Source organism: Corapipo altera, unplaced genomic scaffold, assembly GCF_003945725.1.
Source record: "Corapipo altera isolate COAL_440 unplaced genomic scaffold, ASM394572v1 64837, whole genome shotgun sequence".
Classification (NCBI taxonomy): Eukaryota; Metazoa; Chordata; class Aves; order Passeriformes; family Pipridae; genus Corapipo; species Corapipo altera.
In genome coordinates this window covers 1-13256 of record NW_020885500.1, presented here as the reverse complement: position 1 = coordinate 13256, position 13256 = coordinate 1, and the positions used below count along the sequence as shown (strand labels likewise).

At 41.6% G+C, this 13256-nt stretch overlaps 2 protein-coding genes across 2 annotated transcripts; both read left to right on the top strand.

Annotated features, from left to right (window-relative positions):
* Positions 1 to 3: 3 nt before the first annotated feature.
* On the top strand, positions 4 to 5271 carry LOC113940559 (thiamine transporter 2-like; the record flags this gene model as incomplete). Its single annotated transcript, XM_027631715.1, has 4 exons — positions 4 to 115; positions 1547 to 1739; positions 3269 to 3410; positions 4637 to 5271. Coding segments are annotated over 4 exons (627 nt in total), but the record flags the coding sequence as incomplete, so codon positions are not given.
* Positions 5272 to 6943: 1672 nt separating this feature from the next.
* Positions 6944 to 13253, top strand: LOC113940560 (thiamine transporter 2-like; the record flags this gene model as incomplete). The annotated part of the gene is made up of 5 exons (XM_027631716.1): positions 6944 to 7853; positions 8265 to 8573; positions 9079 to 9761; positions 10373 to 10529; positions 12543 to 13253. Coding segments are annotated over exons 4-5 (861 nt in total), but the record flags the coding sequence as incomplete, so codon positions are not given.
* Between the last annotated feature and the right edge of the window lie 3 nt (positions 13254 to 13256).

The following is a 13256-nucleotide window of genomic DNA, read 5'->3' as shown; positions in this document are numbered from 1 at the left end:
ACGGCCGGCTTTAACCAAGTCCTGAATTATGTCCAAGTGCTGTGGGATTTCCGAGCCCCCTCTCACAGCTCTGCAGTGTACAATGGAGCTGTCGAAGCACTAGCAACTTTTCTGAGTAAGTTAATGTCTAAACATTGATCACAAAGGCAGTCTCTAAAGTTTTACTTGAGAAAGCTTTTAAAGTGCCATTCTATCGCAGGCACTCCAGGGAGCCACTGCGCACACTATGCCTTCCAGACCTCATTCTTTGATCTACAACAGTTCAAACATGAGCTATGCTGCTTTTTCTTTAGGACCAGATAACTAACTCTGTCTTAGCAGTATGCAGAAATTGTGCAAGTTACACAGACTTTATATCCAGTTGGTAAATCCATTCAGAGGCACTCGTGTGTCTTTGGATGAGGCTATTGGGTGGGGTTTTTTTCCCAAAACAGTATGGCACTGTTCCCATAACAATGCTATCAGCTTACACAGATGGGAGAAGTTATTCCTAAACATTTTACACCGAAAGAACATAATCCTCTAATTAAGATCTTTTTCTAGTGAAATAGTCTTGTGCAGTTGGAAAAAAAGAAGAATTTTAGTCATTGCAAGATGCAGAGATTTGCAGAAAAAGACCCATTGAATTCCTTATGCTACTGATGTTAAGTATTCCACTTTTGCACCAGGAGCAGATGCACAAGCAAAGTGAGGTTATCAAAAGGTAACATCAGACTACACCACCCTGCCTTGGCAGGGTTTCACATAATCACATTGTGCTGCTGTAGAGAACTTGCACAAGACTTTGGGGTGTGATCCACCAGGGAAAATAAACATGTCTACATCACACCTAGTCATTCAGGTTACCCTTACAGTCATTAAAGAGAAATAGATACTACTCTTGTCTTGAGGCAGGCAATTAAGTAGACCAACTGAAGCATAAATTAGAATATTTTTCTCCTTGACAAATTCCTCTTTGTCATGGAATTGCCTGTTTCTCCATGTAGAAATACAGAAGATATTAAATCATGTGGCTTATCTTTGCAACAGATGCATCTTCTAGGAGGCCCACCAAGAGCAAACAGTGCTTATCCTTTCTCGTTTCCTTCAATATACTCCCTGATACCTCACAAAATTCACTTTTTTGACAGCTTACCTCCTTTATGAGGTGCACAGAGCTAAATTGTTACATTAGCAGATTTACTAGCCTAGCTGTGCAGTAAGCTAGGAGAAGCTGTAAGAAACTTTTTGAGTTCCAAACTGTGTTCCCAGTTCTCTCTCTAGAGATGCGTGCTGGGTGCAGACAGCCAAATAATCCTTCTACATTACAGTCTATCCTGTCAAGTGGAATAAAGCATTAAGAACTAAGGCAGAGACGTGATTTATGCAGTTGTCTAAAAGTGACCAGTCATCTGCATGGCTGCAGAAGTAATTAGAAATGCTTTCAAATTTCAGAACTACTCTGCATCATTATTCAGCATTGCCTTTTGGCACGTGAGGGTGGCAAGATTTGGTGATACAGGCTATGGAACACATACAACATTTACACATTTTTCTCTTTTTCTAGGCTCAGTAACGTCTTTCCTAGTACAATATATGAAAATTAACTGGGACCTGTTTGGAGAACTGGCTTTAGGGATCTTCTCTGCGGTAGATGCCGGTTCTCTGTTTCTCATGCACTTCTCTACCAACATCTGGGCGTGTTACGCTGGCTATCTCATTTTCAAGGCCTGCTATATACTCCTGCTGACAATAGCAACGTAAGTATAAAACCTGACAGTGCTGCCTTTATGCACAGAATGCTGACCCTACCTCGAGTTTGCTTTGGGCATCCTTCCTTTTCCTCAGAGAAAGAGGACCTAATGCTAGACATAATTGTGTAGGTAAATACAAGGACACTTAAATGTCTGATTATGTTGCTTTCGTTCTTCTAAACAACCACAAAAGAAAAATTATCAAAATTTTTGAATATTCATAAAATTGAATGTTTAACTAGGCAGAAGTTAAACAAAGTACAAGGTAACTTTAGTACTAAAGGGAATGGTAACAGCAAAATGCAGAAGCTGTTTTCCTTCTTTCTTGCAGGAAAGATGCAAAGTGAACAACAGGGACAAGCATACCTTGACAGCCATCCTATAATGTCTAGACCACCTGCTGATAAACCTTTTAGCATGCTATGAACTGCATGAATTCAGAAGAGATTTGACATAAAGCATTTCCCAGTGTAATTTTATACACATAATCCTTAAAGATATTAGGATGTAAAGAAGGAGTAAAAGAGAACACTGGACAAGATCTCTTAGGAGACCAAGCTATAATAATAATATTAATAGCAAATATTATATCTAATCTGTGCAATAAATATGTTATTACTCCAGTTATTTAATCGCTCGGAATGTCTTTAGACATACCACACTAGTTCATTAACAGATATACCAGATGCATTTTATGTCAAAGCTCAAAATTAGTCAGAAACCATTTTAAAAAACCTGCTAAAATTATAATGCATGGCAAGATTATGCCTGTCTCAAATGAAGCCAAGTGAACTCTTTGTTTTCATTTTGGTTTATTGCTACCACATTATAGTAAATCACACCTGAAGTATTTCAAAATATTCTACCAAAACAAAACAAAAACCAACCAACTAACCAAAACCAACAACAACAAAAAGAGTCAAAGCTTGCACATAAAAAACATGCTAAAATCAATTAAAGTGAGTCCTGAAGGAATAATACCCTTTTTTTCAGATATAAACTCTGCAGGTAGATATTGCAGGGAAAGATTTCTAACTATCATCAAAAAAGATATTGACAGTAAAATCTACAGGCTCTTGACAGAAATAAACAGCATGCTACCTCCACTGTCAAGCCCCAAAGCAAAAAGTGACTCACATCATCACAGAAAATTTGGTTGGAAGATACTCACAGTGACCTGCTGGTCTGACATCCCAGCCAGGGCAGAACTGCTGCCACTGCCAGATCAGGTCATGGCTTTGCCTGGCCATGGAGTCTGTGGGGTTTGAGAAGGAGCAAAAGATTAAAGAGAACTGATATTGTACCAAGCACCTGATAGTATGGTTTGGAAAAGCAGCACAGACAAGTAAAACAACCCCATCAAAATACACTATGGTACTAAAGGCTTTCTATTTTAGAGTAAGCAAGGAAGCAAACTAACAAATGAAGCACTGTTTACTGTGTCCTTGATGTATCATCTCCATGAATCATTTCTCTTCACTGACTGACTGGAGGGCAATAACTGGAAAGTCACTGACCTGCCAGTCTCACATTAGGTTCCAGATTGCCATCAATCTGAGCATGGAACGCTATGCTTTGATGTTTGGTTTCAACAACTTCATTGCCCTGGTGATTCAGACCATTCTTACAGTAGTTGTCGTGGATTCAAGAGGCCTGGGGCTGGACATAGTGACTCAGGTAAGTGCTATTACCTTATATTCTATTTACTGCTTTGCCAATCTGTCTTCAAAAGTTTACCAAGAAAGGTATTCCTATGCCAAAGGACAACTTAATTCCTTCTTTCTTCTATAGAAATCTGCACATCTTGTTCTTCTCACGTGTCAGTCATAATTCTTCCTTTTGCCTTTTAATGCATTTAGGATTACAGATGCTGGTCTTTGACTTTTTAAAAGGAGATACACCAGAACGTAATTATTCAGGCCCTGTTATCTGACCAGTTTTGGTCATTGATAGGACAGAGAATAACATCCTCTCTCCCTAAAAACTCAGAGTGGTTTTGTCAGATGCAGAATCAACATAACCACATGTTATCAGTGCTGTTCAAACCACGAGACACAGCCTGGATTACTGGAGTTATTTCAGCTCAAGCGAAAAGGACATCTGACTTCTAATTCCAGCTCAGGATCAAACCTGGTCTGTATCTCAACATGTGTAATAGTCTTCTGCCCATAGCCTGGGCACTTAATTTGGGATGGGATATCCTATCTCACAACAGTGGCTGAGATTTTAGCCAGCCCAATGCCACCCATGTTGAAGTCACCTGAGATGTACTGACTTCTGCATTTTCTCAGATGGGCTCTCAGCTGGGGCAGCTTCCTACTCCCTTGGATTTGAAGAAGACTAAAGCTATCCAAATATTCTGCACAAAGAAGGCCAAAGTTACTGTAAAAGAATAAGGATTGAATCAAACATTAAAAATTAAATCTTTAAAATGAAAGGCAGGAATATGTAGGACCTCATAAATAGCCTTGCCACTGTTGTTGGAAACAGTGATACAAAGTCACAGTGTATTTACAGAAACCACTGTGGTGACAGCGCTGAAATGTGCAAGTAAGAGCAAAACAAGGATGAACTCAGATTCTTCACTTACATTATTCATGACTACGTGGGTAACAAAACTAATTCTATATTTTGCACTAATAGAAAAAAATATCTGTTCCTATTCTGCTCCCCCTCTGATGTTTATTAAGAGGCATAAGGAATGGAAGCAAGGGGCAGTTCTTCATTCCACAAATATCTGCTGTTTGCTGGAAAAGCAAATCACAAAGCAAAAACTCGAACATAGAGAAACTGTGCCAGAACACGGGTAAAGAAAATCATAGTGTCTGCTGTCTCCAGAAGAAGCAGTATTTCCCTAAAGCATTTTTCATTAATTCTTCTGCCTTTTTCTCTCCCTCTCACAGTTTTTAATTTATGGCAGCTACTTTGCAGTCATACACGGGATTTTCATGATCAGAAGCATTTGTGTGCTTGTCTCAAGCAAATTCAAAAGGAAAATAGCAAGATGTTGCAAAGAGCAGCTGAACCATGCTGAGCATGAATCCAGAGAGCAGATTGTCACAGGCTATTTGACTCGGCTGTAGGAGGCAGGCAGGCTCCTTGGCCAGGCCCTCCTGGGAGAAGAGCTCAGGCTGCAGCATGCAGGGAACAGCAGTGCAAGAAGAACGTTCAACACAGCCCTGGAAAGCTGCGCTGAATCACTGCAGCACTTCAGCACAACATATGCCAGTTCATAGCTCACATAACGGCCCTGTGCCAAGAATAAAAGCTAAATTGCTTTAGATTCTTATTTACTTGCCTATAAAGAGCTTAACAGCAGTAATTTATACCCAGAAGCACAACCGCCACCTTTTCATCTCCTCCCTGTGTACGATAGCAAAGATCAGAGTTCACTCTGCCTTGTTGTTCTGGCTCCTGTGCGTGGCGCTGGCAAAGCTGCTTCCAACCACATTTGCTCCTGCACGTGGGTGAAGGGTCTGTCCTCCCTCTGCACATCCCTTGTTCTGAATCAAGGAAGAAAGGATTGTGTGTGCATCATTATATTCTTTCCTACCCAAGTGCAGGCAGATGGGTTGACAGGCTCCTCCTGCCTAATTGAACAGCCCACGTCAGAGGGGGCCTCGTGCAGGGTTTGCACATCCCATCCCAGGGGTTTCACTCCAACACTGCTAAGCCACAGTTGTTGCTTGACCCACATTTGAAAGCTGCAACTACTTCACTGACTTCATAGAAATCTCTGCCGAGAAGTGAGAAACTTCCAAGTCCAAAAAAAATGAAAAAGCCCCTCTCCTTTCCTCGTGCTCCCAGTAAAATTAAATTCAGGACTGACTTTCTATTTCAACAAGAAAAGAAAAAAGCTACCAAGGGGCTTAAGTAGTATGGACTAAAACGACAGAAGTACATTGTGGAGAAATATGGCTGATTCCACACAGGAAAATTCCAGATTAACAGGAATATCCAAGAAGATTTATAACTGAAACAAACATCATGTGTGCTTTTGAATGCCAAGTGAGGGAGGTCCACTGATCTTGGCCAAGAATTTGGCAGGGTCAGCATCTCAGAATTTATCAAGAAACTTCAAGTCCTACAGCTAATTTAGTCCAACACAAAGGACAGTTAGTCCAGGAGAAGAAACAAGAGACTATAAATGAGTTTTCATGGTGAATACCTAATTTAATATGATTGATATCCATATGCTAAAGTTATTTCTGTACTGCTATTTGCTTCTAGCCTCCAATACCTACACCTAAGTAATAAAAATAGAAAACATCTAGCATTTACAGAATAATATTTTTCCTGTAGAGACACAAGCTATCATTTGTACAGACATACCTGCTTTTTATACCAGTCACATATTGCAACTAGACAAAGTGCCCAGAGGTGAGGGCAGGCAGGAGAGAAGCAATTTGTTACAAGTCACAAGAAGGATCAGAAGGATCTGATCAAATGAACCTGGCTAGATTTTTTAGGCTTTTTGTTTACTGTTGTGCATGGTGTGGACATTCTCTATTGTAAACTGGCTCTAAGTAGAACAGTTTAATCAATGCAGTCATAAAATCAGATGTATTTAGTTGGCATTGAGCAAAGAGTATCTTTTATTATTGCAGAACTGAGAGCACGATACTCCTGCGTGAAGAAAGAGGGACAGAGTCCAGGAGAGCAAGGACTAATTTATTCTATTCTTCCTTGTGAGTAGGAATCTTCTTTTGAGGCATTTAGTTTAGAAGTAGGTGCCAGTCCTTTACTAGAAGTTAAAAAGACTTTGTATTTAAATGAGAAAGGAAAAACTTAATGTTTTCAGCTCCATGGCCATGGTGTCAAACTGCCTTTGGTACAGAAAGTTAACAAATATTTCCATGTAGCATCTGACAACAGGAATCAACAACATGTGAAACTTTTTTGTTATTACTTAAAAAAATAATGTCAGTAGTTGGCTGCAGGAAAGGAGCTAGAAAAACTGGTAGAAATAACCATGAAAATTCTTATGTTCTGATAGAGCTCACTGCTTTCTCTGTTTGTGGGATGTCATTGAGGAGCAAAGAAACCAAGCAGACCCAGTGTATTTGGCTTGCAGTTGTAGAGAGCCCCATCTTCAGAAAACAGATAAGACCTTAAAGAAAAAAAAAATCTAATCCTATTCTCTCCAATTTCCAAAAGAAAGATTTTGAGTTTGGAAGCTGGGGGGAGCATTATGGGGGAAAGAGAGGAGGAAGAGGGTAGTTCTTAGGACTGTTAGGAAGAGAAAGGCAAGGCCTTGTCTTACCCTGGACTTTCACAGGGTAAATTAATTCTGATTACCCAGGGTAATTGCTGATTACCCAGCAATCAGAGATTTAATCTAAAAGAGTAAGATGCACACATCCACCTGTGTGTTTGTGTACCTACACACACACACTCTTTGGAGAGAAGATACTTGAGTCTTGGCAGGTTATAAGCAAGGCTGAAACCACAGGCTGTCTAATTCTGCAGGAAAAGGAAACAATGCATCCACCTCTCCTTGCAACTTTTGGTATTAAGTGCTGATCTTTCTTCCAGCATGTTAAAGGATTCCATGTAAACATGAAACTCCAGAGCTGGGCTCGTTGCTCCCCATAACTACAACCCCTCGAAATACAACACTAACTGCCTTTGAAACATTAGTGGGTTTGTGCCTAAGTCTTATGTGAAGACACAGTCCAGCAAGCTGGTAAGGCCAGTTTGGGCAAACAAGGAAGGAACAAAGTATCTTTGGATTCAAAGCATGCAGGTATTGCCCAACCACTACCCAGGGCTACCAGAGAAACACCAGCCAGCAGCCCCCTCCAGCAGGCAGCACACCCACCCAGCAGCACCTTCCCTTCCTCAGAAGCCCTCAGTAAGGAAAGAGAAGGAAGTGCACAGACAAACCTGGCCCCCCTGAGCACTTGCCTGCCTGGTTGCACCACACATTTGAGCACTGAGAGAACCTTCCAAACCTGCAGAACCGGACCAGGCCCTGCCGAGCTCACAAAGGGGCCCCTCCTGTGCCAGGGCCACAGCACCCACTGCCAGTGCCAACACACATCCTACCACTGGCCTCAGGGTTCACTCCATCCTCTAGTGAACCTCGGAAGACAGATGGAGTCCAGTCTGAAAAAATAGGTACAGGAAAGCAAAGCAACACCATTTCTCTAAAGCAGGTCTGTTTTGATTTTTTTTAGCTTAGAAGCCAGATTTAGAAGCTCATCTTATTGTCCATTTGCCCTTAAATGACAGATCAGTCCTTATACAGAAGTAATTACTGGCCAACTAATAGTATGAGACATTCCATATCCTACCTCCCAACCCCTAGCAAGGTCAGGATGGTCAGAAGAGACCCCAAGAGCCCAGAGACCACTCCACTATGCACAGGGGAGGGCCAGTGTTAGCCCAAGCTGTGCTGAACTGGTGCTCTGTCTTATCCATGAATCAGAGATCAGAGCTTTTAAAGGTATTTATTAACATAAAGAATGCAATCATTGATTGCTTTCTTGCCATAGCAGGTTTTATTAATCATTAGCTACTGTATTATAGCTTTATCATAAAAATACAAGTCAGTTTGCTAATAAAACCTGTAAAGGAGAATGCTTCCCCTACAATCTTCGTGGACAAGTTCTGCAAGCAAGAAGAGCTGCGATGAGTTAGTATTATTATTATTATTTAAATTCTGGTAACATTTTATCAAGTTTAGAAAGAACATTTCAGAAAAAAAAGACACAGAAATTTCTTACTACCTCCAACCCTAAAGGGTGGTTTCTGACTTCTCCTCTGCAAGACAAAGTCATCCTAGGAGGAACTGCACATGAATCCACGAGAAATGCACCACAGCCACAGGTCTGACAGGTAATTCATTACCTTTGGAGTTATTTGGGAGTGTGGTGGCTACTCACTTGCTCAGTGCATTTTGAGGTGATAAAACATTTATGCGGATGTTACTGATCAGCCCAGGATTTAATATATTTTTATTTTGAAAAGGTAACATATCAAAACATTTCAAATTAGGTCTTGAGTTAAAGGTAGTACAGGCTGTACTTTACATATAACGATTTGTAAGAGAAAGATGATAACAAAGGCAATCATTTAAAATCAGGTTTCAAGAATTAGGGCTGGTTTTTGTAACATTCCTCTGAGGTCACAGAAATACTGTCTTTATAACATACTATTTATGCTAGGTTTTAATAAATACAATCTTACAGTGCAAGTAGAAGCACTTTTGAGAAAGTGCCTGCTACAAAGTGGAATTCAACAATTTAAAAGAAATAGCTTGTAACTGCATGATTAAACATCAGTTAGTGCTTTGCTTTCATTCCCTTATGATTCAGAACATCCTTATTTCACTTGTTTTCAGGATCAGTGAAATTGACTTTTTAATGCAAAACAAGTAATATAAGCTTAAAAAACCAAATCTCTTTAGACTTTTTTTGCTGCTGACTACGGTGAAGAAAGAAGTCGCCTTCTTTTCCTTTTGATCATCATTTCTAAAAGTGAAGTTTTCTCTTTTCAAAGTCTGAGCAGGTACCATGAGCAGATGGTTTCTGCGTCTTTCTCTACCCTCCCAAATGACTGGAGTGCAAGAAATATGATGAGTGTTAAAGCACTCTGAAGAAACTGAGCTCGAAATGGGCTGAGCTAGCTGGTGGCTTCTTTTGTCTGCGAGAACGCTGGAACTGTCATTGTGTGCTTGGCACTCAGGCTGCATATCAACAGCACCCTGAGAATGAACTTTAATCTCACAGTCTGCCCACTCATTTATTTGGAAATGAGACTGTAATGGAACTTCATTCTTCCCCTGCAGCACGTGCACCCAGCCCTAAGTACCTCACCGAGAACAACCTTTGACAGACAATAACAAAGACCGGAGTTTACCACGGCCAACGCACCTTGATCTGAGTAATTCATTTACAGGCTGCATCTGTGATCACAGGCAGGGTCAGCGACAGAAACATTGGCTCAGGCTGTGTCACAGCTGGAGTCACTCCACTTCTGAGACAGACACAACAATATCCTCTATTGATCTATCAAAGTTCAACGGTAAATGCGACAGTGGTTTAACAAGACTCGACAGCAAGGTAGGCTTGACTTAGCGCACAGAGAACAAGGTGAGACAGAACTGGTGGGGAGACCCTCTTGTTAAGTCACAGGATTCTAAACCTCGCAGAGAGGAGTCAAGGTGCAGCTAGACCCACTGCTAGTCCTGGATTTGCTCAACTGCCTGTGTCTAAAGGATTGTACATGTGCAGTCAGTCCTCAGCCAAGATTTCAAAGCTGAGCACACTGTTAGTCACTTACCAAGAATCTGTTGTGGCAAGGAATCTCTGGACCTCAAGGAGTAACTGTGAGAGGCGTCCCTACCCACGGGGAGATCCAGGTGTGCAGCTCCACTGCTGTGGAGTAGAGTTCAAGATCATTGATGTACAGTTACATCTGCACATCAGCAAGACCTCTGTGTCACCATTCCAGGCAGCCCTTGGCTATCACATTGCCATCTGTCCCCCAGTGTCCAATTAAACTGGATGCCACCATCACAGCCCCCGCTTAAGGGTCTGGCAGTGTAGGTTTAGTTAAAAAGTAAACTTGCAGATGAATTTTTACCAGTTGCGAAGAGCATCTGTTCATTTCTTTGCCATCTTTTTTTCTTTTAGGTAGGCTATGGATTCCTGGAAGGAAGCCATAAGCCACAGCTGGATTTATCCCACAGTGATCATCTGTGCAAATGGATTTTTCGCCACAATGAGGCCATCAGAGTCTTTTCTCACCCCTTATCTAACGGGGCCAGACAAAAACCTAACGATTGAAGAGGTATGTAATTATTCTCTTAAGTAATAATTAAAATGCTTAAAGCATTAACTGAAGGGAACATGAAGTGTTCAATAATACAGATATATTTTATCTAGAGTCTCATGTTTAAGATGCTTCTGGGAAAGAGTAAGGAGTCACCTTTTTGGTAGAAGGTCAAAACATTAAAGACCCCACCTTATTAAGACTTTGAAGCCCTTTGGCAGTTGTTTAAGAGACTGGTATTTTTGGCAAAATCAGGTCAGCTAGCTCCTCTCTCCAATGTAGAACCCCAGAGGAGGGGCAACACTGACATTTATTTATACTTATCATGGAACTGATTACACTGACAGTAACACACTGATAGCAAATCATAAGAAAACTAAACAACCTTCCCCTTATGAGCTGTTAAAATTATTACCTACATTGCTGGGATGTTTTATGCATTCATTAACCTGTGGAGGTCAGGTTCACATTCAGAAAAGTTGAGGTTTTTTTGAAAAAAGCATGCACTGCAAGTTTTCTTGCTCTGCTCCTCTGCTCAGCACTGGCTGCTTCAAGAGTACACTTCCCAGGAAAAGGTGACATAGTTGACACGTGGCTGAGTCATGGAGCTAACAGTATAATTAGAAAACACAAGCTTGGTACACCCACATACAGCTAATATGAAGAACAGTCATTCCTGCTGCACAGTAGCAAATGTTAAGGCAGAATCTACCAGCATACCCAAGGTTTCTTCTGAGAAATGGTATTTGTGGTTTAAGTCATTAGGGTTTATTTTCTCCCCCTTTTTTATTACTATTCTTTTTTAATCACAAAGGGAAGTTTTTATCTCTCATATAAAATACACAACGAGGATCACAGAATGCCTTAATTCTGATTTCAACAAGAATCCTTAACTCAAAAATAAGCGTAGTACAGATAATAGTTCTTTCAGCCAAACTCATCTCCAGTGAGCTAATTCTATAACGCAATTTTAAGTCAAACACTTAGAAATTCTAATTAAAGTTCAGAGAAACAAAAAAAGTCACACAGAAAGATACAGTGATCCAGCTGCTCACCATGCAACTCACTCCAGTACCTGTTCAGAAGTAAAAAGATGGCCATCTACTATTGTCCTCCAGCATTTCATACAGTTCCTTTCTAGTCTCTGTTTAAGCAGAGAACAAGTGATCAGGAATGGACACCCCCAGCAGAGCCCATAATTACTGGGCGAGACCTCCCCAAAACAGCCAACTTACAGAAAAAGCTCATTTTATGATGTCCATCTAAAAGCAGACACCTGACCTAGGTGTACCCAAACTGCCTGGGCAAGCACTGAGCTTTAGTGGTGACTGCAAACAGCACCTCTTCCAACCCAAATGCAGAACAGTTTTAGAAAAAAGAGAAAGAATTTCTTTTCAGAGCATCTATATACTCAAGTCCAGCTGAAACTTACTGAAGTACTGTTTCCTCAAAGACTTGCTTACTTCTTACACATTAAACTGAAAGAAAACATAGAAGGTGCAGATAACCTGGTAGCAGCTACACATTCACTATGTGCAGTTCCAGTTACATTGTACAAAGCACGTGCTGGTTTTTTCAGTCCAATTTTAACAAGGGGAAGAGGTAACCAAAGGTATACAATGACTCATGTAAAAAGTTAAAACTAAACAGAGGTTCATTTCCAGCTACTGTGGGGAATAGGATTTGAAGCTAGACAGCCTTTCCTCTGACACACAATTACAACTGCTTTAAAGAGCCAGATATCAAAATCTACCTTCTTTATAGGCTTTTACTGGAATTTTTAAGCCAATCCACCTGTTTCTGTAGCAGAGTGTAGCATCACTATATTTGCCCCTTATGTAGTACATTTACAGTAACGTAACTGAAAGCAGTTTAAGTCTGCACTGTTCACATAATTCAGTGTTTCCTGTAACCACAACTATGTTGTTTCCTCAATAACAGAACTGTAAATCTAAAAAATCAGTATTTTATGTGTTTTTGGTTTTTTGTTTTTTTTTTTTTTTAAATATTTCCTTCTTTCTTCTGCTCTAGGTTACCAACCAGATTTTGCCTGTTTGGACATACTCCTACCTCGCTCTCCTGTTCCCAGTCTTCCTGCTCACAGATTACCTGCGCTACAAGCCCGTCCTCCTCCTCCAGGGCATCAGCCTCATCGTCACCTGGCTCCTGCTCCTCTTTGCACACGGAGTGCTGGCCATGCAGGTGGTGGAATTCTTCTACGGCATGGTGACGGCCACTGAGGTGGCCTATTACGCCTACATCTACAGCGTGGTCAGCACCGACCGCTACCAGAGGGTGACGAGCTACTGCAGGAGCAGCACTCTGGTGGCAGCCACTGTTGCTGCCGTGCTGGGACAGCTGCTGGTGTCCTTGGCAGATGTGTCCTACTTCTACCTCAACGCCATTTCTCTGGCTTCCGTGGCGCTGGCGTTCCTGTGTGCCTTTTTCCTCCCCATGCCCCAGAAGAGCATGTTCTTCCACAGGAAAGACGCCTCCCAGTCTCTCCCAGGGCCTGACAAAGTTGTGGCTCCGGCCGGTTCTGACCGTCCCTCGAGCTGCCAAGAGGACACGAGCTCCGACTCCGCTGGCAGGGGCCCAACACCCCAACAGCAGGCTGGGAATGCCAAGCCCCGGAATCACATGCTCAGAGTGCTGGTGCAGCTGAGCAAGGACCTGAGGGATTGCTACAGCTCCAGGAAACTTCTCTACTGGTCCCTGTGGTGGGCTCTGGCTACGGCCGGCTTT